The sequence below is a fragment of the Oryzias latipes genome, chromosome 11, assembly GCF_002234675.1.
Source record: "Oryzias latipes chromosome 11, ASM223467v1".
In the NCBI taxonomy this organism is placed as follows: Eukaryota; Metazoa; Chordata; class Actinopteri; order Beloniformes; family Adrianichthyidae; genus Oryzias; species Oryzias latipes.
In genome coordinates, this window is record NC_019869.2 from 11,441,995 (window position 1) to 11,469,062 (window position 27,068).

Genomic DNA, 27,068 nt, shown 5'->3' on the forward strand with positions numbered 1-27,068 from the left:
GTTACTTTTTACAGTTTAAATTAAGGACGTCTAAAAGACAGACATTTTTTTAAATAAAGTAAATGTTTATCTGTACTTTGCTGTGTTTTAAGATTGTGTGCTTAAGGATGAATCGAACAGTTGTTATTTCATATTTAAATAAAAAACGAACAATAATAATAATAATAAAGACTACCAAGCTAAGTTATAATATTTTTGAACAAAGCAAAAATTAAACATAAATATTACAATTATATTTTACGTTGATGACATCACTGTTCCGGCTCAGCATCCCGGAAGTTCAGCATCACTTTCTGTCAGGAAGAGACGCTCCATCGTCAGAGCTTTGACAACAGAAGCAGCAATGACATAAACGCGACTGAAAGCATTCATTTTCACTAGTGTCAACCTCGCAAACGGTAACCTGTTTTACATCTCCAGCCAAACAAACGCCTATATTTGCTCGTCGTAAATGTAAGCAAGCTAGCCGCACTGTTGTTAGCTACTAGTGCTTTGACATGGCCTGTTGTTCACAAGCTAATGTTAGCTCTCTAGCAACCGTTCATAACATAAAGCCTCTGGCTAAATAAGCTGGGTTTGTGTTGAAGACCTGCATTTATGCAAATGTGATGTTTATTTGCTGTGCGGTGTGCATGTGAATACACAATATTGTTATGAAGTCGTGCACTCATCATGACTTCCACAGGCTGGTTAATCTGCAGCTGAGTCATAAGAGTCTAGAGATTGCAGTGCTGGTGGTTGCAGCTGCATCTCCACTCTTGCTAAATTTCTTTATTTTATTTCTCTTTTCGGCTACTTTCCTCTCAAGTAATGTGTTAAAAAGATATCATTGGTATGTTGTTTATATCCATGAGCTAAAGTCCCCCTCTGATAATCTTTTGATCTACTTTCAAAGCAATCATATAGGTCTTTTAATTAGGATTATGCTGTATTTAGCCAAAATAGAAAACAAAATATGTATCATTTTCTAGGACATAGTTTCTGCAGAGCAGCAATAGTTCACCTCTGAGATATTGGTGGGACTGGGGGACAGGAGTAAGCCTGCCCCCACATCCCATCAACTCTTTGTTTACATTGTCTCCCGCTAGCTTTCAGCCCCTCACACTTCCAAACACAATAGGCGAACAATGTCAGATCTATCCAGCCGTATATTTTGATCAAATTTCCAGCTCAGACAAGGAAAAGAAAAATGTAAACGGATCTATTCGTCTGCAAGTGGATCCATCAGAGTTGGGCTGAGCTTGTAGCCCACACAGCGTATTTTCTATGTCACAAATAAGCTCTTTTTCAAACAGCATTTTTTTGTCGATTTGCAACAATTTAGATAAAGAAATACACAGAAATGCAATTTTAAGCTTTATTCTCTCCAAATATGTCCCCCATTATGAGAAAAATGCCACAAGATCATATTAGAAACACCAAAAACCCAATTTTTAATCCTTAAAAAAAAGTAAGAGCCTGCATTGATTTTATTCATTTTCATTTACTGAAGTAGCTCTGGAATAATTGTACTCTTAGTTTTTTGCATGATAATATTAGCAGCAAATTGGTAAAATAAAAAAATGTCGAAGAAGTGGGTAAAAGTTTACAAGCATAATTACAGTTTTCTGTACCTACTGAATATTTACTTGTTTCAATCTTTACCTGTTTATTGGACTTAAATGCAAATTGCTGTCCATTTTAATTTATTCGGTTTTAAGATAACGTTTCATTTTTGAGGCCTAAGCAAACCTTGTTAATGTGTGGTTCTGCAAACTGTTGTAGAAATGGTAACACTGTGACTTTCCCACCTCCAACTGCATCAGCTATGTGTCCACATATACCATATGTTAACTGTACTGATGATTTTTCCCAGCTGTGTGTGCATGGTTTGGTGAAGGAAGACGTCTGCTTGTAACCATGTCAACATCTCAACCTTGACTGAGCTCTACACTACAGTTTTTGTATGAAGGGTAACTATGACATTTTTTTTGACTAGTTATATTATTAATAATTAGGTAGTTGATTTTCTTGGTTGCCTCGAAATTATATTTCTATATAACCTTATCAGACGCGTTCATTAAACAGCATCAGAACCATGTCTGATTCTGTTTATAAAAGCATTTCAAATCAATCTAGAGAATGTGATGTATCCTAAAAATAAAAATTAAGTTCAGAATAATCAAAGGCGATATCAGCTAATTGATTATTTTCAGTTGCATTGTTTTATTTTCCTCAGTTGAAAATTAAGCTGGGATAAATCCAACTCTGCAACAGAAAAGTACCAAACAATCAGTGCAATAGTGAAACAGCAGGTTTACAAGCGTTTCAAACTGAGAAATGGAGCCCAGTTTTTAGCAAACACTCCAGATGGTGGGAGAGAATTTAGCATGGCGGATTTTTCCTATTTCCTTCTGCACACGCTGATGCGCCTTGTAGGCTCATAAACTGCATGAAACTCTGGTTTAAATCGTTACACGTGTCTTGAGTTCGGCCGTGACTGCAGCCCCCCTCAGTGATTAGCTCAAATTGCGAGAATAAACTTAATATTGTCAGGTTTGTGACAACTAATGTGCCTCTAAATGGGTTCTATTTGCTGTAAAGAACTGCCTGTTTAGTAGTTGTGTCTGACATTTTGCTGTCTTCTTCCGTTATCTATCCACAGACAGATGAAGTGACCCGCACGCCACGATGTCATCCTTCCAGGTGGTGGACTCGTCGCCGGGCAGCAGCGTCAGCATCATGGAAACCTCCAACTTTGCCCATGTCATCTTCCAGAACGTGGGGAAGAGTTTCCTACCGCAGGCACCCTTGGAGTGCCGTTACACTCTGACCCCTTACATCACCCCTCACCCTAAAGACTGGGTGGGCATTTTCAAGGTACCACACATGCGTGCATCATAGCTCAAAAATCTGGAAGAAATCAGAGGAAAATGCATTGCGGAGACAATTGATTCACCATTATTTTGTACTTTGAAATGTCAGGATAAATCCTTTTGCTCTTCGTTAAATGCTTTGCCACACACTTTGGCGTGGTGCACTCAGAAATAGGAAGAGTGTACATGGCGGGCTGTTCGCCGTCGCCCTCAGTGGGGGAGCAAACATTTTATGAACCACTCTGATTCTTATTAGGACCTCTTTTTTTCTTCTTTCTCTTCATGTTTGTTCCTCCCTCATCTTTCCATCAGATTTTTCTCTGCTTCCTGCCAATCAACCCCCGCCCCCTTCCCTCCCTGCGCCACTCTTTTATCACAGCCATCAAATCTCACACTTAATTACCAGGAAATGTGAACTAGGAAACTTAATGTCTCGTAAAGTCATCAGACAAACATTTTATCGTTTTTTTTTTTTTTAGGAACTGACTTCAGATCCACTGACTAGTTCAAAAGGAATAAAGATACTGGCTTTATGTGGAAAAATGGGGATTGGAAAATGTAATGATGGCAACCCGTGCTAATGAAACCTGTTTGATGGTTAGCGCTCTGTGTCGGGGAACCAGCACTTTGACGCACGTCTGTCTTTTTTGTGTTCTTGCTGAGGTTATGTGAGAATAAAAACTTCAAACCGCGTTTTCCAACAGCAAGAGGTCCGCGCATTTGTGCTTTTACAAAAACAAGACACTTTGTGTCGGAAAGATGAAGCCTAAAATGAGTTTTTGACATTTTCGTTTCCAACACCTGCCCTATCTGTGGGACTTTTGTTTCCTCCTGAAGGCAAAGTCTTCGTGCAGAGGTGATTCAGTGGGAGAATATTTTCTACCTCCTCCCTTCCACACATGCAGGCTTCACCTTAAAGTCAAAGCTGCTTAAATGACTCAGACCCTCTGTTAAGTTGTGCACAGACACCCCCTAGTGGCAGGAAAGTGTAAGCGTAATACTGTAATGAGGATTCTGATGAAAGAAACCTGTTCCTCCACCAGTGTGCCCTTGGGCACAGATCACATGTCTTGTATTCACATTAAACAACAACAGTGAACATTTTTTAACAACTTGTCAAATTTATTGTTGATTCCTGTCGATTTTGGACTTATTTTTTCATCAATTGATGTCAAAAAATGGTTCAGAGAAAGCACACATCAACACAAAAACAAGGCGGGGAGAAAAAAGAAGGTGCAGGTTTTCAGTTGTGGCATGTTCGTTGGGTCGACGGGGAAAAATCCGTTGTGAGTGTATAATTAAAGTGTCATCATGTTGTCCCCTCACACTTCTCCTGAGTGATTGATAGCTGCTTTGCCTGTGATTATTTTATAACATCACTGGTGTGCTGGAATGCCACGCCATACCTAACCAAACGTCAGTCAAGCTCACTCTGCAATTAGCAAAATTATTGATGCCTTTTCTGTCTTAAGCAAATACGAGCAAACAGGCAGGAATCCCGATGCTGCCGAGCCTCTCGCTGAGAGAGCGGTGGAGGTGGAAGGAATGTTCTTGGCTCAAGTCTGCGTGCTGACTCTTACCATTTGTTTGGAGCAGCATCGCATACTCGGGTTAATGTATGCACAGAGGGAAAAAAACAGCAATTATGCAGTTTGAAATCAGAAATGGAAAGATTTTTGTGTTTGATGATTTAAATTTTATTACGTCTTTTATTAGAGGATTATAAAAGTTTCTTGTATTCTTTTATTTATTGGCTGAATATTTCTTGTTTATATCTGTTTATTTATTTATATAATGCAGCCCTGGAACTCATTTAATGAGATTTTGGCTGAGCATTCCTAAACATGTTTCAGTGTCACTTTGGATACTGAAAGCTTGTCACAACATCCCAGTCAGTCACATTATTAGTCAGTTAGTCACAGCTTCTGTTTCACAAGCTCAACACATTAAGAGGTGAATGACTTTGTTAAGTATCTAGAAAAAGAAGCTGTGCAGAATTGGAATAGGAGTTTTCAGGAAGGAAATCCAGGGATTTATTTTTCCCTTGACTTTTTGTGTAAAATTGTCACCTTCTTTCTCCTGGTTTTACTCTACTCTACCAACCTTCCCCTACTTCCTTTGTTGCGAATTGCAGCTGCCACCAATCTGCACGCATAGAGGGCAGCCCAAGCCTCCGTCCTCATTCGCCCGCCTTATAGCTTCACTTTACATGAGTCCAAAAGGTGTCGGGAGGGCCGAGGGGACCTGGTTTTTAAAAGTCTAAGCTCTGGCTTTAAATCATCTGAAGAGTTTAGCGGTTAAATAATTGAAACGCCCTAGGAGCACTAACCGCTCTTGGAAAAAAAAGAAGAAAAAAAAAGTAGATTGGAAGTACTTTTTGGACACATTGTCTCCTGAGGCTCCAAATATTTATGTTCTTGTTTGCACAATTCCCTTAGGTGGGTTGGAGCACAGCCAGGGATTACTACACCTTCCTCTGGTCTCCAATGCCGGAAAGCTACGAACCAGGAAGCCCCGTGCACAGGACCGTGGTGTTTCAAGGTGCGCTTGTGTAAACCACTACACAGACTCGGGAGTATTTCACAGTAACTCCTCCATTTTACGGTGCATATAAAAAGCAGCACTTTTATTTAATAAGGGAACACAACCGCAAACAGCGGCCTGGGACCTGAGCACCTCTCTAACCACACTCACTCCCACAGAACTGGTTTTACTGGGCCTGGAATGGTCAGATATTACTCAATGAAAATATGAGAGTGTGTTGTGGTGTGTTGGGAGTCAGTAAAAGCAGCAATAGCTTCTGGGTATTCCCCACCCCCTCCCCCATTTCTGAAAAGCAGCTTGAATATGGTGGTGGCCCATTTATGCCTCCAAGTAAGAGCTCTTAAAACCATCTCCTTTGAAACGTACTGTGTTTATGGAAATCCGAAATGCAAACAACAAACAGAAGGATGGCATCATCTTAAAGGAGGTGACATATTTTCCTCCACTTTTAGGTTACTACGTCCCGAAATCGGACGGGGAGTTTTACCAGTTCTGCTACGTCACTCACACTGGGGATATCCGGGGAGCCAGCACGCCCTTCCAGTTTAGGCCAGCCACGCCCACCGAAGAGCTGCTCACGGTCACCGAGGATGACAGCAACTCAGACATACTTGTCGTCACCACTAAGACCGGCCTGCTGGAGGTAGACTGCACACGGCCATCAACCCCATTTGTCTTTTTCTAATACAGAATCCAGTTGTGTCATTCTATTTGATGTCCGGACGTCTGGACATAGTAGGACAAATGTCTGGGGTAGTTAATGTCCCTCATTTTTTTTTACAACTCAGTGGCTATAGAATATTTTAAAATAGAAATAAAGAACATTAGAAAACCTGAACACAAAATGAATTGTGGCGTTTTTAATCTTCTCACTGGGTGTGTCTTGCAGCGTGTGGAGGAGATGCAGCAGGAGCGCAGGGATCTGCTGAAAGCCATGCGTCTCCTGCAGGAGGAGAAGCAGCGGCTGCAGGAGGAGCAGAAGCGCCTGGTCAGGGAAAGGGAGCAGGAGAGGGAGACGTGTTGCCTGCTACGGACACACAACCAGGTAGCTGAAGAGGCTGTGTGGGAACGCAAACATTAACATGAATACAGAGAAAGAGAAAACAGCTGGGAGGTCTGCAAGTCATGCAAACACATTTCACATTTGGACTATTCTCCGCACTACAGGTGAACACTGGATTATAAGGCGTGTCATGTCTAAGGCGCACAGAACTATGAAGCGCATTTAGCTATGCAAACGAGTCAGAGATAAGTCAGACTTCATTAACTGCCTTAACAGCAACTCTACAACATGTTTGTAACCTGTTAGCCACGTTAGAAACGTTAGCATTTTCACAATACCTGTAGCTTCCAAACGTGTTTTCAACCGAGCGCAGTGGACCTCCTAAAATCGCTTCGACATCAGCAAAGACAACCAAAATGAATCCATATATAAGGCGCTCCATTATTTTTTTGAAGTCAAAGCTTTTAAGCTTTAAAAGACTGTATTTGAGATGGGAGATTAGACGGTTTCTGGGTGGCTGTGCATCAGCGTCTGCATGGACAGACAGGCACTTCAGCGTGGAGCCGTTCCTCTCCAATGATCACAGCAGAACACTTCAAAGGCCTCTGCCTTTATGATTAATCTGCGTTTGTGTTTCACAGACCCAGTCTGAGCTGCTGTGTGTGCCCGCGCACACACCCGCCGTCTTTTATGGCCTGACCCAGTGGGCCAGAACGAAGTAGAGACCCAGTTATCCTGGGCATCTGGCGTCAGGGACAATGCCATCGCGACCACAGAGAGAACAAACATGACGTCAAACGAGCACACGCCGGCTCGCACGCACACGCCGCCACACTGCCGTTCAGGTTCTGCACTGCGGGGCCCCTGCGGCGCACATGCACGGCAAACACAAACGCACTCATTATGCCACCCGCTTGCAAACACTTTTAGGCTGTGTGTGGAATGAGAGGAGGGTGTCCACAAAACCGCCTGTCTGAAAAAAAAAAAAACCCTGCCCAGCCCCAGGGACAAACACGACTCAGTCACGCGATTCACTTTCTCACCAGCTTTCTTTCTCTCTTTCTTTTTTCTCTCAGTTTTAAATGAAGTTGTCACTGTCACACATTTGGACAGATCCGTCTGGGATGAAAAAAACATTTTATAACTTATGGGTTTCGTCCTTCTTGTCAGTATGAGTATAATTCAGTTTTTTCGTTTATGAGTTTTGACATTAGATGGGCACGGATCCCTGAAACCATTCCGCCCCTGGAGGTTTGGTGTAAAAATTAAAAAGGGGAGTTGGCAGAAAGAGCTGAAGCTCTGAACTTTGCCAAGACTTGTGAGCATTTGAATCTTGTCTCATATCGCCCCCTAGTGTAACTTTCTGGTCTAGGTGACCAGGGAGAGTGAGCTGCCTTGAGTTAGTCTGTTTTTTTTTTTTACGTAGAACGAAATCGCCATAAATTAAGGATAATATGTGCGCGCACTGTTATTACTGTGCCGTTTTTCATTCAGCAGGCAGGTCCATCTGTGGATATACGACTTCTGCGAGTAGGTGGGTGCATCCTTCTGTGAAGCACGTCGGCTTGTGGCGCTGTGATGAAAATATCTTTTGAGTTTAACATGAAAACATAAGTACATATTTTGTGGCTGCTAATTTTACGACTACACTTTTTATAAGGTCTTTATGCACTGCTGAAGTGCTTCCCGAACGCCAGCCGTAAAAAATCATACAGCCATCCGAGCAGAGCCAAGTCCCAGAGGGAGACAGGTCTGAGTGTTCGCTGGCGTGTGTGTGGATTTCTGGAAAGCTGCGTGTCCTTAGATCGGCAGTTGTCTGTTGTTTTCTGTGCCCAAGAGTTCAGGAGATGGAGGGAAAGAAGGGAGTTTGTTTGGTTGCGCAAGCAACGATGACCGCTCGCAGAAGGTATGTTTGTTCTGTCACACCAACATTCACTCTGGATGATTTAACGCCTTTCGCTGCTGATCTGCTGCAAGTTCAAACAAGGCATTTCCTCAGCGGACAAAACCACGCGGAGGAAGCGGACTGTCTGCATGTGGTCTCTTCCAGGAAGTTGTTTCGGGACTGCACAGAAAGTCTACTTGTCTATTCTGTTTGCTTCCTCCCTCAAGCTTTTAAGTGACTTTACATACCCACTGTGTGTTTTTACATCAATCAAAGCACTTGCGGTATAATACTGGTAATTTGTAACTGGTGATTTACGAGTGATCAGATAAGACTCCCAGATGCCCAAAAGGAGCTTTTGTAAGTTACAGCTGCTGCTGAAAAATGTGAAGGAAAACCCCCAAAATACTAGATACAATAATAAAACAGAGTTATAATTGTGCAAATAATACTCAGTCACCTTTGAAGACGTCAATTCCGGATGATGTATTAAAGACCCACTCTGATCATCGTCAACTATTTTCAAGCGTTCCCAGTGGCGTTTTTATGTAAGTATGATTATTAGATTTTTAGGCAAACTCCCAAAAACCTGTGTTGTTTTCTTGGACACAATTTCTGCAAAGCGGCAGTAGTTCATAAGAATTTCATGAGTTGTGGAATACACTTTTTCTTTTGTTTTTACAGCCCCTCACACCCCCAACCTAACATTCCCAGAAAAGCGTTGAGCAATATTGGAGCTATCACCCATCATACTTTCTACAGCACAAATAAGCTGTATATATATTTTTTGGTCTGCTCCTGATTCACAACGATTTGATAAAAGAAAAACTCAGAAATGCAATTATCTTTTTATATGTGCTCCATAAGAGCATGTCAGAAACACCAAACACACATTTTCCTTTGGAGTGTGTTTTAAAAGACTCTTGTACAAGAGCATATAAAAAAAATTACTAATCTTTGATAAACATTTGACATTTCAGATGTTCTTAAACTGTACTCTTTAAATCACAGGTGTCAATCTCCAGGCCTCAAGGGCCGGTGTCTTGCATGTTTTCTAACCACCCTGCCATTGAAGCCCCTTTAAGGGCTAACCACACCTGATCCAGGTAATCAACAGCAGATGAGGCAGGATTTCGGAAAAACCAGCAGGAGGTTTGACACCCCTGCTTTAAATGGTTTCTGTTGACAAACATGCTCAGAAATACACGTCCCCACTGCCGTCTGATCAAACGAGGCTGCATTTGTCCATCTTCAGTTCTTTGGCTCTGTAATTAACAGAATACAAAAAGGTTTAGCCTGCTGTTTCGGCTGCTGTGATTGGACGGCCTGTGTCCCGCAGGAGCTGCTGCGCTCGTCGCAGGGCCTGTCTGAGGAGAGGGAGGAGGTGCGGAGGAGGCTGACGGAGGCCACAGACCGCGTTCGCCAATTGGAGGAGGACCTGCTGGGAGTCACCCAGAGAGGCCTCCAAAAAGAGACCGAGCTGGATTGGTGAGTGGAGATCGGAGAGGAAAACAGGACAGTTGAAATGCATCATGTAGAGAGACACGTGGGTCTGCCTGCCTGTCAGGTTTCTCAACATTTCCATCAGCTCATTTCATTTTTATGGATAACTAAGTAAACACAATGTTCATTTATCCGTTTTCTACATGGTTATAGGGACAATAAACTATACTAAACAGGTTTTTGATGTTGCAGTCTGCGGGACCGCTTGAAGAAGCTGGTGGCAGAGCGAGACAGTTTTGAGAACCAGCTGAAAAATGAGAAAGACGAGAGAGATCTCTATAAGGTGAAGGATCTCCAGGTCCAAAGACTGATCATTTATTTCTACAGACTTATTTTACCGGGTTGGCTTTTGTCCAGGCTCACCTGCGCAGCACAGAGTTGGAAAACACCAAGTTGAGCGCAGAGCTTCAGATGCTGAAGGCTGTGGAGCTGAACAGGGAGGTGACCATTGCTCAGTTCCAGGAGGAGCTGGAGCGGCTCAGGGCCTGTGTCGTCCAACGCGATTCTCTTGAGAAAGAGCTGCATGCACACAAAGCTGACAAAGTAGGAGTGGCTGCTGTCAACTCATTTGCTGTTTTTTAACGAGCACTTGTTTTTTTCTTTGTCTATAAGAACACTTTCCACGTGTTTTAGGCTGAGCTGGCCCGTGTCCGGGAGCAGCTGCGTCAGGCTGAGGAGCAGCTCCAGGCTTCCCGGCAGCAGGCCTCCCTCCTGGCCTCCGAGCTCCGTGACTCAGCCAGCGCCCGTGACCACTCCATGACGGAGCTGTACCGCGCACGCCTCGAGGCGGACAAGCTCCGGAGCAGCCTGGCTGATGCTCAAGCGGAGTGCCAGCGCATGGAGAGCCAGCTGGACCGCATGAGGAGCACTGCCCAGAGGGACGTGGTCAGTGTCTGACCTCCATGATGCCTCGGCACTGACTTTAAGCTACGTCTACACCACCCTCGACGACATGCATTCAAGCAACCACTTCCAATGAAAAGTTTATGTAAACGTCAATTTCGGGCTTCAGCGTTCGAAATTCTCGCATTCACGCGTAGCTACGCAATTATTTACGACCTTTTTCGGGCTCCGTGTACAGAATTGAATGCTGGAATTGGAAGTTGAACCAGGGTCAAACTTTGACCAATCAGGGACTTATGGATTTGGTTAATCTAGTAAACCCAGACACGGTGACTACCTTGATGATGTCTGCGTTTGTTTTTCAAATAAAGATAAAGCAAGCCACTCTCCTGATATGATGGTAATCCATATTCACCATTGTAAGGATGCTAGCAATGAACCCAACCGTTTCGGGCCCAAATTGTAAGATTTGCACTGCTTTGACACTTCGTCCCATGCCTGTTCCAGCTGTAGGTGGTGGACAGGCGCTACTAAACAGTAGAACAGTAGCCCCTCCCTGCTTGTCCAGTGTGAACACCTTGGGCTAAATGTCATCAAATGCCCGGTGTGTACGTAGCTTCAAACTTGTTCAACCTCTCTTGGGTTGGGCGTTTCAAATAAAGGAAACTATTTGATTACTGAATCTGTTCACTCTTATTATCCAGTCTGTTGGTACCAGTGGAGAGATGGCACCCAGCATCGTGGTGGTCTCCGAGGCAGAAGCCGAACTGCAAAGAGAGGTGGAGGAGCTGAAGCTGCGCCTCCACATGGCGGCAGAGCACTATAAGGAGAAGTACAGAGAGTGCCAGCGCCTCCGCAGGCAGGTGGCCAAACTCAATACACCCGAGACACAAGGGGTGAGTTCTGAGGATGAGGCCTGGACAAAAGGGCACTTCAGTGTCTGCTACCGCCAAGCCTTCAGCTTTCCTTCTCTTTGTTGATACTTTGCAGGAGTCGAAGAGAAATGTGTCCACTGAGACAACACAGGAGACGCTGACTTCCAGTCCAGAGTCTCCAACAGGAGGTACAGTCCCGCCGATGTCACACAAAATCCAAATGTTTGCTTTCAAAGCCCTTTTACTCTCAAACTTGCAGGAAGACGTTATGAGAAAGACATGTAAATCATTAGAAACTGGTAGAACTCTTTCTCCTCCTTGTTTAAAATATTATGAAGTTTATTACAAAGCCTGGAATACTGAAATCTATCACAGTTTATTGCTTATAGATAGAGAGATAGAAAGAAAGAAAGAAAGAAAGAAAGAAAGAAAGAAAGAAAGAAAGAAAGAAAGAAAGAAAGAAAGAAAGAAAGAAAGAAAGAAAGAAAGAAAGAAAGAAAGAAAGAAAGAGTTTGAGTTTCAAAACACCTTTAATGACCAATCATCATTAAACAAATAAAATATTCACATCAAAAAATTAAAGAAAAACACAAAAACAAAGAAACAAACTCAAAAATTTACCACTAAAGAGTCATCCTTGACGAAACACAAAACATTTTGTACAGCCCAAATATTTTCAAAAACATCAAGTGCATGTGTGAGCCTATAAAAACCAAATTCGACGTTCAACCTTGCCACCAAAAGTCTTTTAAAAAGAAACAGGACATCGTCAGACCCAACTCCCCGTATCCGATTTTTCCTCGTCAACCATACCGCCAACTTGGCTTCACCGGAAAGAAAATTTAACAAAACATGGACTCTCCGCTTTCTGGCCAAATATTTTGGCCCATAAATGAAACACACAGATGAAAACTGTTCTCCCAGCCCCTCAAAAAAAGAACGAAGAAGAGAAAAAAGTCCAGTCAGACGTTGACACTGCAAAAAAAGATGTTCCACAGTTTCTGCAACAGAACAGAACGGACACCCATCCCCCGCGCCAGGATTAAGGTGCACCAGATATCTGTTCGTGGCTATGATCCCGTGTACGACCCTCCACTGGAGTTCACCTACCCGTTTCTCAACAGGAGCTTTGTACAGGGATCTCCAACAGCCCCTCGGGGAAGACCCCGTGCCAAACAACTCAGCCCACCTCGACACTCTGACGTCCATCAAGGAGCGCAAGTTCAAAACTTTAACACATAAAAGATATAAAGCCTTCTTCCCAATCGTTTCAAAAGTTCCTATTTGAGGAGTAGTCCAGGACAGGAGTTTAGTTCCGTCCTCCTGCCATCCCTCGCAGGCCGGAGAAACCTGCAGAGGAGGAAAGATGAAATCCACACCATCCACCCACTGGCTAGATGCAATAGGATCCATCACATAGGTTTGATAGGACACAGGCAAGGAGAGAAAAATCTCCTTCACGAGATTTTCCAATGTTCTGAGAGATCTTATTCCGGTAAAAGCAGAAAGCTCAGGAGCAGGAGTCATTAGGAGATGTCCAAGCTTCACACAGCCCGCATCTCTCAACTTCGACCTCATGGTAGCAGAAACCAGAATCTGTGAGTTGAGGAGGTCGTTTCCAAAAATGGGTTCTTCGAACAGCCATATTCCAGGTGTTGAAACTATTTCCCTTTTGCAGAGCAACAGTCGCCAGGCTTGTAGGACAGAGCAGTAGAAAGGTGAAAGTCCAGTCAGGTCCAAGGTATGAAGCTGGGGCAGAAACAAATGTTTGTCAAATCCATAACCCCCAGCTTTCCTCAGCAGCACACATGCAGTATCCAACCACGGCAGTCCAAAACCGTGGAGCAGACGCTGCGCTGTCCGCAGTCTAAAGGCGGCTACACGGGCCGAAATATCAATCAGTCCCTGACCGCCCTCCTCAACCGGCAGGTAGAGAATGGCAGCTCTTAGCCAATGATGACCAGACCAAAAGAAATCCACCACGGTCTTTTGAAGTGCAGTGATGAGGCTTGCAGGAGGAGGCAACACCATCATACTATGCCAAAGTGTCGAGGCAACCAAGTTATTGACAACAAGAACTCTACCCCTGAAGGAAAGCCGAAGCAGCAGGTATTTCCATTTAGACAGTCTGGCACACACTCTCTCCATGACACCCTCCCAATTCTTTTTCTGAAAAACGTCACTGCCCAAATAAACTCCTAAAAACTTCATCCCCTCCGTTCCCCAATCAAGATTCCCAGGCAAAAGAGGCAATGTGGAGCCCGACCAACGTCCCAACAATAGAGCGGTGCTCTTACCCCAGTTCACCTTAGCCGAAGAAGCCCTTTGGAAAAAATCCAGAACATTGCACAGAGAATCAATATCTGCCTGATGTCGAACAAAAACCGTTACGTCATCTGCATATGCAGACACCACAAGAGACGGTTTGTGGGACATTTCTGGTAACATCAATCCTGTAAGCAGAGTACGTAGCCTATGGAGAAAAGGTTCAATGGCAATAGCGTACAGTTGTCCAGAAAGTAGACATCCCTGTCTAATCCCTCTCTGAACCATAACAGGTCTGCTCAGTCCGCCACCAATCTTGACTAAACAAAAAGCCTCCTTATACAAAAGAGCCAACAAAGATGTAAAAAACTCTCCAAAACCAAAAGCTCTCAAAGCAGAAAATAAATAAATATGATCAACCCTATCGAAGACCTTCTCCTGATCCAAGGATAATAGTCCAACTGAGGTGTCACAGTGTTTGCAAACATCAAATAAATCACGTACAAGAAAAAGATTGTCCATAATAGATCGGTCAGGCACACAATAGGACTGATCTCTGTGAATGATTACACCTAAAACATTCTTAAGTCTATTGGACAGGACCTTAGAGAGCAACTTATAGTCTGTACAGAGCAAGGCAAGCGGTCTCCAGTTCTTCAGGAGAGTTAAGTCTCCTTTCTTAGGAAGAAGAGAGAGAACAGCATGACGGCATGAGAAAGGTAACAATCCAGTCTGTGAGCAATCCCTGAACACCTCTAGTAGATCCGGGCCCAGGCACTTCCAGAAGTGTTTATAAAAATCTGCCGGCAGCCCATCCAAACCAGGAGACCTCCCGAGCGCCATCTGACCCACAGCAGCAGTCAATTCCTCCATGGAGATTGTAGAGTCCAAAAGATCCCTGTCTGCGTCACTCAGTCGTGGGAGTCCCTCCATCAGCTGATCCACACAGTCGCTGTCGCAGTCCTCTTTTCCGAATAAGCCGCTATAAAAATCCACCGCAAGAGTTCTCATGGCAGCCGGACTCGTAGTAACAGTCCCATCAAGAAGGCGCAGACAGACCATCTGTTTCTTCCTAGAAACAGATTTCTCCAGGTTGAAAAAGAACGACGTGGGAGCATCCATGTCTCTGATGGTGGTAAACCGAGCTCGAACTAAAGCTCCCTTAGCCCTTTCACGGAGAAATTAACTCAGTTCACCCCGTCTGCTCTTAAGTAAATGACCTTGTGAAGCACTATGAGTTGAACAAGTGTTTTCTAGCCCAGAAATTTCTTTTTCCAAAGCAGATATTGCTCTCTTAGTTGCAACTGTGGAATGGCTCGTATACTGCTGACAGAAAACCCGTATTTGTGCTTTACCCACCTCCCACCACTGGCTAACAGAAACAAAATCAGATCTTCTACATCTCCAAAGCTCCCAAAAAAACTCAAATTTCTCACAAAAAACTCTATCCAGTAGAAGCTTCACATTGAAATGCCAGTATGAACTTCCTTTTGTAGAAGATCCAAGGTGTAATTCTAGTGTTATCATATGATGATCACTAAAAGCAACTGGATAAATGGAACATCCATAAACCCTGTTTCTAAAACTGTCTGTGATATAAAATCTGTCCAGTCTAGCGAGGCTCAATTTTCCACCCACATTCCTGGCCCACGTGTATTGTCTGGTTTGGGGATTATTAAGCCGCCACACGTCAACCAAAGAAGAGTCAGAAACAATCTTTGATAAAACCGATGATGACTGGAAATGAGGTTCTGCACCTGTTCTATCTAAAGTAAAATCTAACGTGCAGTTCCAGTCACCGCCCATTACTATAACGTCCCCTGGATCACAGTTCTTCAAAAAATCCTCTAAAGTGAGGAAAAAAGGGATTCTGTGAGCACCTTCTGCAGGTGCATAAAAGTTAATCAAACAAAATTTAAACCCGTTCAGTTCAACCCTCACAGTGAGGAACCTGCCCGCGGCCACCTCACTAACGGATAAGATATTAAGACTCAGCCGAGGTGAAAAAAGAACCGCCACCCCAGCAGAGAAGACTGTACCATGAGAAAAGAAAGACTGACCCCTCCACCACAGAGCCCATTCTGCTTCAGTCAGTACATCACTATGTGTCTCCTGTAAAAACAAAATATCCAGAGCTTTATCTTCAAAAATGTCTTTAATAATCGCCCTCTTTTCCGCATCCCTCCCACCATTAATGTTTAAAGAGCCTGCCTTAAATGTAAACATAGAGTGAAGAAGGAAAAGTGAAGAAAATAACAGGAAAAGAATCATCCACACACACACAGTCATAACTACGTCAGTGTTTCACCCTTTTTCTTCATTTTCAACCTTCTGGAGCTTTTACCCTTCAAAGCCTTCAACTGTTTACGAATGGTAGTGACATGTTTCTTTAATCGAAACCGTTTCTTTTCATCAAGTATATTAAAGTCAACCTGTTTCTGCAAAGTTAGTGACGTCAGAATGAACTTCTCCAAATCTGGAAAATAATCAGCCACTTTAACTGGTCTACCAAATGAATCTTCTAGGAAGTGATTGATTTCCTCAAGTGAATAAATGTCATTGGACGATTTCTGGGACTCTGCCAGAGAGACACAGTCAGAATCTGAATCCAGCTCCATGTCTGTGGTGACAGGAGGAGGAATCACAGCAGAAAAATCATCAGTAACAGCAGACTGTCCATCTGCACACTCAACCCCTTCACCAGTCACCCCTGTGCCCATTTTATCACCACTAGAATGGTCAGAAATACCGGCAACATTCTCAACACTGACACTCACACCACCTTCAGACTCCTCCTGAAGCTCTGAGGCAGGAGCAACAGTGTTGTCTCTAACATTAACCTCACTATTGCTGCTCTGAGCAGCTTCAGAGCTGCAACCTTCACCAGGATCTGTACCAGTTAGAAGGGCGGGGTCCCCCACACCCACACAGTCTGCAGCGGCGAGCCCCTGCTCCACCTGAGCGGCCGGAGCGGCCTCATCAGGCCGCCCTTCAGCTGCCCTGTGAGGGCAGGCGGCGCGCTTATGCCCAGCGTTTCCGCACTCAAAGCACTTCAGATTTCCCGTGCTGGCATAGACCAAATAATTGCCATCCCCGTGCTTCACGCGGAAGGACACGTCCAGAGTCTGAGCAGAAGAGCTCAGAAACATGAAAACCTGTCTGCGGAAGGACTGAACATGTCTCAGCTTCTCACTCCTGCAGCCCAAACCTACAGTTCGGAAACCGCTAGCAAACTTTCCGTAACGCTGCAGCTCTTTTTCCAGAGCGTCGTTGGGAATGAACGGGGGAACCCCCGAAACAATGACACGCGTCGACGGCACCGCGAGCGGGGACACCTGCAGGAACTCCCCGCCCACAGTGACGCCACACACGATCAAGTCAGATACCAAACGCTCCTCCGTCAGAAAAACTATCACTCCTTTGTTCATCCGAGAAGCATAAGTAATGTTGGCGTGACCAACTAAGTCTCCCACGGCAAGGAGAATTGTCTCCACAGACACCTGTGGGTCGGGTTGGACGCGGATCCCATGCCTCAGGGACAAGGACGGCGTCTGAGACGCCATCCCGGCGAGGCGGGTGAACCGCTGATCCCCCAAACTCACCAGTGAAAGTCGTTAAAAACAGTAAATAACTCAAAATAGAAAACGAACAAAGGAGCACTAAACCACACAAACTTTCTGTCAAACTCTCAAACTCACTCACTCACCCACACCGTCCATGCTGACGCCGCTACCAATCTCCCAGCATGCAGTGCAAGAAAGAAAGAAAGAAAGAAAGAAAGAAACTTTATTAATCTCCCAAAGGAGAAATCCAGGTGTTCGGCAGCAAAACACACACAAAAAAAAACAACATAAACAGCAGTAAAATGACAGCTCACAAATAGAATGACAGTTGATATCAGGCATGTTCATTAAACAGCTGGATAGCTGAAGGGACAGGTGAGTTCTTAAAGCGCTCTGTCCTGCAGCGCAGTGAAATGAGCCGATTGCTCCATGTGCTCCTCTGTCCAGACATCGTGTTGTGCAAGAGATGTCTGGGATTGTCCAGGATGCTTTGAGTTAAGGCTCTCATCCTCTTCTGCAGCACAATTCCCCCAGAGTGATTGATTTGATTTGGACAAAAGGGCACTTCAGTGTCTGCTACCGCCAATTTATTTAGAAGACATCATACTGAATTGCTGCTTTCTTGCAGGAAACCTTGCAACTATTGTCCTAACAATCACGCCAGAGTTCACAACAGAAGATCCTGCCTGTGATGACCATACAAACACGGAGAAGACTCCAGGAGACTGCAAGCAAAAGGAGAAAGCTGCGTTCGGGCCTGAACAAGGTGGGGAACAAATGGAAGAAAAGCAGGAAAAGAAGGAGGAGGAGAGCCTGAAGATGACCAGCTGGGTAGATGTGAATAACGAGAGACTGAGCGCTGAGGACAACAGCGAGAAGGAAGCCACTTCGAAGCCGGAGGAAGTGAGGGATGGTGTGGAGGAGCAAGAGCTGATGGAGGTGGAGGGGAGAGGCAGAGAGGAGGTGGAAAAGCAGCAGACCTGCTCGGTAGAGGCAGACCTGGCAGTGATGGAGGAGAAGTGGAGGGAGCAGTGTGCCATTAACGAGACGCTCAAGCAGCGGCTGGCCAATGAGGAGGAGTGCTTTAGGGTAAGAGACCTGCACCAGATTCATTTGAAAAAACACCGGCTGGGTCAAAATCCCGACTCCCTAAAAGAATACACAATGTGGGCCCATCTAGTGCCCTGGACTTTACGCAACATGCTCACTACTTTTTCATTTTTATTAACGGCTAAATGTTGTAGAAGTAAAAAGCTAAAACATTTTTCGAAGACTGTTTATGAATCCAGTGTGTTCTGATGATGAAAACTTACATAATGTTTATAAATAACTGTAAGTACATTTTTTTTTGTGTGTGTGAGGCTTAATCCGAATCTGTCACAGGAAAATTACATTACACAAAATTTGGGGAACTATCGTTCTGCCATCAAGATTTGACCAACCTTAACAAGATTTTTTTTGACATATGCATACTTGTATCTATGGTGAAGCGTTACCATTTTTAATTAAATCATCGTAACTAATTGTGCTAAGTCTACGATTTTTTAAATGGAAACAATTTAAACCGATTTTTTTGTCATTCATTCACTGATGACAGCAAACTACCGAATTGATTTCAATTTACAAATTGATTTAAAATTTTAATTTATTTTAACATTTACTTTATAAAACCAGTTTTGTTTGGTTATTAAAAAAGCTGTTTTCCCGTTGCTAGTGGCGTAAACCAAACAAAAGAAATTGCAAGAGTTTGACTTAAAAAGGAATCTGTGTTTTGACTTCCTCATCGACTGTATTTGTGAACTGAACTGAGACTGAGACCACCCCACCCACCCCACCCACCCCAGCGTCCCAAACGGCAACTACCTGCAGGTTCCAAGATGCCAAAATCCTACAGACCTCTGTATAGAGATAAGCAACTACCACTGAGCTCTGATAGCTTTTTAACATGTTTTCTTCAGAGCAAATGGAAACGATGGAAACATTTGACAGATTTAGTGTGCCCCGCTTTTAAGTGGTAGGGGTATAGATTTCCAACAAGCTCATTCCTGATTGGCCAGAGTGATTTCTTGCCAAAGAGACCGCAACAATTTACTGACGTCGTCTGGTTCCAACATGGCGGCGTCCGTATTCTGGGGAAAAAAAGGCGACTGAATTGACTTCATGTTGGAGCCTGAAGTAAGCCATGTTCTATGGATGACATCACACCCACTCTTATATAGTCAATGGATTTTTAGAATCAGTTTTACCTTTTTTAGCTGGAGGTTAATTAGATTTTGATTAATCCAGTTGTTTGTTTGTTTTTAACTAAACCAAGCTCTATAATTTCACACTCCAATCGTCAGATTTCCAGGTGGTTTAGTTCTACCTGAAAAAAACAGCAGATTTTTTAGATCACTTTTTTAGAGTTTGTAGAGATTATAGAATTGATCTGATTTTTGATGAAATGCAGGAAAACGTGGTGTGTGTGAGTATAGTGTGTATTTGGACTGGCTGTAAATGCGTCTCCCCCTTGACTTTGATTGAGTCTGATGTCTGAGGTGAGGGTCCACAGCCCCCCAGCGACCCCCTCCAGCGGTCCTTAATGGGCCCAAAGGCTGAGGATGGGGGCAGACGCAGAACTCCGTGCTTTACGGCTGTTTACATCAGCCAGAGAACAGAGGGAGTCACCGCTCTGCTGCAGACTCTCTTCACCTGAACTTAACCCTCTAATGCTGCGCCGTAAATTCATGGGAAGAGGGGAGAGAGGACGGGAGGAGATGAAAGGGGGAATTAGCGGGGGAAGCAACAGAAACGGAGAGTTTTAGGGCGATGAAAACAGGACAGACAGACATTAAGCAGAAAGAGAGACGCTGGGAGAGGAGGGAGGGGGGATGAAGCGTTTAAGATGAAGGGAAATAAGAGAAAACAACAGCCATTGTAAACCATCCTGCAGGGTTAGTTGTGTTGCAGACGGAGAAATTTATGGCCGTCCCCTGACCTGCTTCATCTTGGCCTGAACACTGACCTGGTGCTTTGGCTCTAGTTATGGCTTTCACAGTCAACCCTACACACTTGACTTTACGCCAGCATAGATAAAAGACAAACAGTGTGTTTGTGGAACTACAATTGAATTATTCCTGTGGTCATTCACAGGCTGAAAGCAGAAAACCTTATTTCTCCTCTGACAGCAGTTTTTAATAAGACCTCCGAATTCTCATGGCTATGATCCCTTTTATCATGTCATCTTGGGTTTTTGTAATGTTTATGTGTGTCTGTTCACTAGGTGCACATGGCTGAAAGAGCTCGCGAGGTGAAGGAACTCAAACGCAACCTCGCCCAGGCGCTGCGAGAAAAGGAGCAACTCCAGGAGGTGAGGCTGTCCAAAAATAACCCTAAACCTAGAAACCACTGAGATAACGTCATGGTATAAGCCTCCATGATGAGGTGAAGCTTCTTAAGCTACGTTCACAGCACCCTGCATTCTCTGCATTCAAAGCTCTAATGCTCTTGCATAGCTATGAAAGCTTCTACAGCCGTTTTTGGGCTCTACATACAAAACGAGTGGCCATTGAGCACGCGTTGAAAGGTAAACCTGGTCAAACGTTGACCAATCAGGGACTTGGATTTGGAAACGACGTATGGATGCCGTCCTTTTTAATTCCCGGAAGAGCCAACTGTTTGAGCATTGATCATGAAGGAGAAATGAACTATTGCGGTTTGTGCGCGGCTGGAATTCTACAACACCAAGTCTTTCATGTACCAAAATAGAGCTGTGAAAGAAAAAGCCTGTTGCATCTTCATGAGATTTGCACCCCTTCAACATCAAACACGTCCCATCAAACCTCTTCCAACTGCAGCTAGCAGGCATGCGCTTGTAAACAGTAGAAAGAGAAAAGAAGAAGAAGAAGCCCCTCCCTGCTGGTCCAGTGTGAACAAGGTGGGCTAAAGAGCCTGCATTTAGTGTATTCTTAAAAGCATACCTTTTTTTCACATATGATATTCAGAGCTATAGCAGAAACGAAAGGTTTTGTCATCCAAGTCCACAAACAAGCAACTTTTGTTTTCTGTTCACAAAGAAACCAAAAAAATATTAAACTTTTCTACCAATGGAAAACCCCCAAGCTAGCAAATTTAACAAAAGAATAAACATGTTTGGAAAGTCAAATTTTGCAGAAAAGTGAGGAAACAGAAGTGCCTTCAACTTCAAAATAAAAGAAATTTACATTTAACAGACAAAAACCAGGAGTCTTTACTCCACATATGGATTTATTGTGACAGTTGCTTCCACACCTCCTAATTATGCATACAATTCAACAACCGGCTGTCTATTGGTACAAGGATGCTGCTAATGAAGTTGTTCAAACAGTGGATTCACATGTATTATTAGATTTAGAAAACACCAGCTTTTGTGATCGTTTTTGTTTTGTTTTTTGTCGCATGTTAAAAGTCAAACGAAGCTAAAGTTGATGTAATTTTTTTTTTTAAGCTTCTACTTTTACAGTTATGGGCTTAGTTTAAACCAGCTGCAGATGTTTTACAGAGAATGAAGATTTACCATCAAAAGTTAAGGGAAACTGAAAGCTAAAAATAAAATAAAAACTTCAGTCACTTGAGCCTCGTACAGACCAGTCCGTGAAAATATGTCTGACAATAAACCGGTCTGCAGTTTGAAAAAGCTTGGAGACCATTGATCTAAAATTCCAGCCCAAATTGAATAAATCCTCTTTGTTTCGTTGAATTTTGTGATAACAATTGACTTGAGTGTTTACACACTCTGCATGACGCTTCTTCAAGTCCCAGTGAATGCCAGCTTTGGCTCCCAACAGGCTGTGGTTTTCCTTTTCACATAAGTAGCTGTTGTAAACTCTAAACTGAAGTCCATAACAAGATCATTGCTCTCAATTATACACAGCAATCGTGTCATGTCTGAGCTCTTTCTGTGGCTTTTCCCTTCCAGCTCCCAGTCCCTCCATCCCACTAATTAATACATCTATACTTGCTTCTTTCGCCCTTTAGTACAGCGCCATTAGACAGTGAAAATGCCACGCTACGTGTCTGTTTCACCTCCCCAACCCCGCATTAAATGTTAAATCTGATAGCAGCACACTAATGAAGTCATCAAGGGAGGAGAACAGCGAGCTATAGAATGGGGGGACAAATGAGAGAAGGTGAGCACCTCTATCAGCAAAAGCCTGAGCATCGGGAGCCTGAGTCTGGCACCCATTACAGTAATGAGTGGGGTACTAATGCGCGCGCTTCAGCTATAATCACAAAGGGCAGAAATGAAACTTACCAGCAAGTTAAAAGTTTGGACTGGCTTTGTTGTTCCTGCTGGAATTCTTTGTGGAAAAGGAAACTAAGATACCTGAAAACACCTGTGAAACAACGTGTTTAAAAAGTTCTGTTCACAAAAATGGACTATATTTAGGATTGACAGGTGAAGCACAGAATCTTTTCATTTATTTTCAAAGTGTTCCCAGTGGTCTTTTAATTATGGTTATGCAGTTTTTAGCCAAAATTGTTTTTTAAAAATACTTGTTTTTTTAGGACATAGTTTCTGCAGAGCAGCAGGAGTTCATTAGAAATTCACCTCTGTGTTGTGGGCAGGACTGTTGGCACAGAGCAACACCACCCCCTCTTCCCCTTTCCTTTGCTAAGAGCTCTCTGTTTATACGGCTCGCCCATACAAATATATATGCCCCCATAGTTTCTGTCACAACTACGCTTTTTTTTTAAACTGCCTCTGTCTTCTGCTCCTGATTCACAACAATTTAACTAAAGAATTGCAATTTAAATCTTCATTTTCTCAAGAGATGTCGTCCATCATCAGAAAAAATGCCACAAAAACATACGAAAAACACGACTTGAATCTTTCATGTTTCCTCTGCAGAAGCTGCAGCGGTACGTTTCAGTGCAGAAAGGGCAGGAAGCTGCTGTTCAGTGCGCAGAAGTCAGACAGCCGATGGTGCTGCGCTACCCGCTCCCCTACCCCCAGGACCCCTCCCCTCCACCGCTGGTGCCACAGAGACCCGCTGAGCTCCAGTACGGCAATCCTTACTCCACTGACACCCCAAGAGGTTGGATGAGCGCGAGTTTTAGTCACACTCATGCCCGTCTGCCAGCATCTGACTTTTTTTCCCCACTTTTTAAAGACCGAACCGATGTGTCGCTGTCTCCCGAATACCTGGCACGGCCTCCACCTGAGGCTCCTCCCTGCACGCCTCCCTGCGCACCTCCGATCACACCCCCCAGCCCCGGTCCAGGAGTGCCGGGATGGAGCAGAAGGGTTGTCTGCATCCAGCCGTCCCGCAGCACAAGTCCTCCAGAGAACAATGAGCCTCCACCAGCGGAAACCCAGAAGGTAAGAGGACACAAGAACCAAATGAGTCTGTTCGGAAAAAATCCCCTCAAGCACTTTTTAAAGCATTGAGCTTCAGTAAATAAACGTTCACTTTCATGTTTCTGAGCTGTGAGCAAATGTTTCTCAAGGCTCCGTCTGTCACTAAGGAGGAAAAAAAAACTTGCCCTCCAGAGCCAGGGCTGCAAACTGATTTGCATAAAGTTATGATTAATGTGAGGACAAAAGAGAGGATGATGATCAGAGCGAGGAGAGAGTACGTACAGGAGATCAGTTACTGGCTGTTAAGGATGGATTTTTTTTTAACACAGTTACGTTGAAAAAGCTCTACGAAAGTGTTTTTCTGCACTTCATCATATTATTATTTCTTTATCTGTTTTTTTTATTCATTTTGCACATTTTTCTATGTCCTTTTTTGTTTTTAGCAGTTTTAGTCCTCTTCCACACATTAGTCACGATTTCTGTCTAATAACTATCTTAACATTAACAGCAAATCATTTAGAAATCAATCATGTTATATTTGTAAGGAGGAAAATGTTGTTTTTTAGTATTTTTAATGTCTTCTTGAAGCATTTTTCTGATGATGGAGGACATAAATTAAGAAAATTAAGCTCCAAATTATATGCATGAGTATTTCTTTATTGTAATTGTTGTGAATCAGGAGTAGACAAAAAAAAGGTGTTTGAAAAATGACAAAAAAACTACAATCAGCGGGATCGCTGCCCGCTCACAACTCAGTGGCGAATTTCTAATGGACTATTGCTACTCTGCAGGAACTATGTCCAAGAAAACAACACAGGTTTCTTATTTTTCATAAAAACATTATAATCAAAATTAAAAAAGACCACTGGGAAAACATTTACAACAAATCAGAAGAGGATCAGAGTGGGACTTTTAAACCGTTCAGTGTATCATTTGTTGTATTTCAAAGTAACAGTGCTTATTATACCAGTGAATGCCAAAAACCTAAGTCATCTTGTTAATGATGAAGCAGTGTGGAGGTTTTGTTTTTGTTTTGGCTTTTTTGGTGTATTTCTTACATCTGGAACCAAATGAGTCTTTGCATGTGGGCAAAATCACCTTCCTTTATAAACTGTAAAATACCACTGAAGATGAAAATAAATCAGAATGGAACCAGTCTTCATTTGACAGAAAAACGGTAAAAAGCAGCTGTTGTGAAGATGTACAAACAAATGCACACCTTTAAACTTTTCTACACATTATCATCCAAGGTGAGCAACGGAGCTCCTCCTTCATGTGATCATCAATCTAGTCGGCGCAGTGAGGCAAGAAGCAACTTCTGCTTCGACTCCAGGTAACTCCCATCATGCACTTCTGTAAAGAACAAGAAAAGGAAGTTGTATGCTGTCTACACATTTGAATCTACTCAGTGTGTCGGTTAAATCAGGTGTTTGGCATGCTTTAATAGGTTGAATAAATGTTTTTATCTATTAAAATATCTTGTAGTAAGAGGGGAAACGTCAGCTCACTCCAGTCCTGCCAGAATGTCAAATTGTAGTTTCACAGTCTCATATGCTAAACTACACAACTCATGGCGTGTTTTTACCCCTGCTCTGCTGTAGTAGTGACGTCCACAAGCGCTGCCCCCTCTGCGAAGTCATCTTCCCGCCACACTTTGAGCAGCGCAGCTTCGAGCAGCACGTGGAAAGCCACTGGAAGGTTTGCCCCGTCTGCTCCGAGCAGTTCCCCCTCGACTGTCAGCAGTGCCTCTTCGAGAGGCACGTCCTCACACACTTCGACGGCCACGTGCTCAACTTTGACCAGATCGAATGAAGGTGGCAGAGCCACGAGTCAGCAGATTTCAATTTAGGATCCGCTGTGTTGTTAAGGTACAATCATGGTCACTTCTCTGCAGTCCTAAAGGTCTGAATGTAGAAGAGTCATGTATGTCTGTATTGATCCAGGCTTTTGTTTTGATACATGAGCTCGTCTTTTAAAACGCATGCTTATACGATGTGACTGCAAGTGGAAAACCACAGAATTCCCTCCCGTTCTTGAAGGAATATTAAGAAGTTACTCTAAGAAAAGAAGAAGCAATGTATTTTCTGTGTCCTTAGCCTATCCTGAACATGTGTAAATGATAAAGCAGCCATACAAGTATATATTTTCTTTGATTTAGTCACAGAATTCAAAGCTTAAGTGAAGTTTGAGCTGCTTTAACTCACCTGAATGTGTACATAAAACTATAGAATCATATGAAGATTTTCTTCTGTCCTGTTGTGCGCGAGTGTTTTGCAAAGATGTCAGATGACGTAAAACAAAAACAGCACCACATTTATATGTATCTGCACTAAAAAAAGGCTTTACTCTGAATGTACTGTACATAAATGACACATTAAAAAAAGTGGACAGAAGTGTGAATAGCTGTCGTAAAGCAGGTACCGTTACCTCCATCATGTTTAGGGGACCTTTCACTTCCTGTGGTGCACTTTTTTTCATTTTGATCAAGCAGAATTGCTGATGCGTCAGGTTATAGGATGAATTGCAGGGTGTTGAGTTCCAATTTGAACCTTTTTAAAATAATAACTGTGAAGAAGTTGCTGCTTTGTGCAGGTTTGTTAGATCCTTATGACTGATAGAAATATATTTTCTTTGAGCTTTACAACACATCCTGTTCACTTACAACGTATCTGGAGCATGACATTCAAAAAAAATGTTTTCCTCAAAGTAGTATTTTGTGTGCACAAATACGGATTTTGTGGGTACAAATTAATATTTTGTGAACACATATTAGTAGTTGAACATATTGAATATATTAAAATACTAATTTGTTTTCACAAAATACTAATTTTTACCGACAAAATCCTTATTTGTGCCCTAAAAATGCTCATTTTTCCCCATGAAATGCTAGTTTGTAGATACAAAATGCTAATTTTCCTGCTCAAAATTCTGATTTGTGATAGTTTGTACACATGAATAGCTATTTGTACACACGAAATGCTAATTTTTCCCCACGAAATACTTGTTTGTACACACGAAATGCTAATTTTCCCCCATGTAATGCTAGTTTATACTCAGAAATTGCTTATTTTACTGCACAAAATGCTCATTTGCACACAACAAATGCAGATTTTTCTCCCCACGATGTGCTATTTTGTACACACAAAATGCTCATTGGTGCCCACCAAATGCTCATTAGTGTGCAGCACTAATTAATTCATTTGAGGTATCCAATTTTTTTATGTCATGTCCAGGGCTCCGTAACCCCCCCTCACCTCTGTTACAGTGTTGTGTCAGGCTTGAATGTCTGCACATGCTCAGTCATATCAAGGCAAACAAATCTGTGTCCTTTCAGCCTGTTTCGTGGAAGAATGACGGGAAAATGTATACAAAAAAACATCTTTATGAATAAATTAAGCTAGTCTACATGCACT

General features: G+C 43.1%; 1 protein-coding gene across 2 annotated transcripts; it reads left to right on the forward strand.

The window, feature by feature from the left end:
• The first annotated feature begins 261 nt into the window (after nt 1-261).
• LOC101173317 (tax1-binding protein 1 homolog A) lies at nt 262-27,064 on the forward strand. 2 transcript variants are annotated; one of them, XM_020707130.2, is made up of 18 exons: nt 262-453; nt 1,856-1,952; nt 2,645-2,859; nt 5,294-5,396; nt 5,852-6,042; nt 6,289-6,444; nt 9,627-9,775; nt 9,983-10,073; nt 10,148-10,333; nt 10,424-10,675; nt 11,338-11,529; nt 11,624-11,696; nt 17,965-18,425; nt 20,599-20,685; nt 23,206-23,392; nt 23,468-23,676; nt 24,906-24,988; nt 25,257-27,064. In XM_020707130.2, the coding sequence occupies exons 3-18, from the start codon at nt 2,671-2,673 to the stop codon at nt 25,465-25,467; spliced, it is 2,820 nt and encodes a 939-aa protein (XP_020562789.1). In that variant the 5' UTR covers nt 262-453; nt 1,856-1,952; nt 2,645-2,670; the 3' UTR covers nt 25,468-27,064. The 2 variants fall into 2 exon arrangements, with proteins under 2 accessions (XP_020562789.1, XP_011479180.1); XM_011480878.3 differs by having other exon boundaries at nt 262-398.
• The last annotated feature ends 4 nt before the right edge of the window (nt 27,065-27,068 follow it).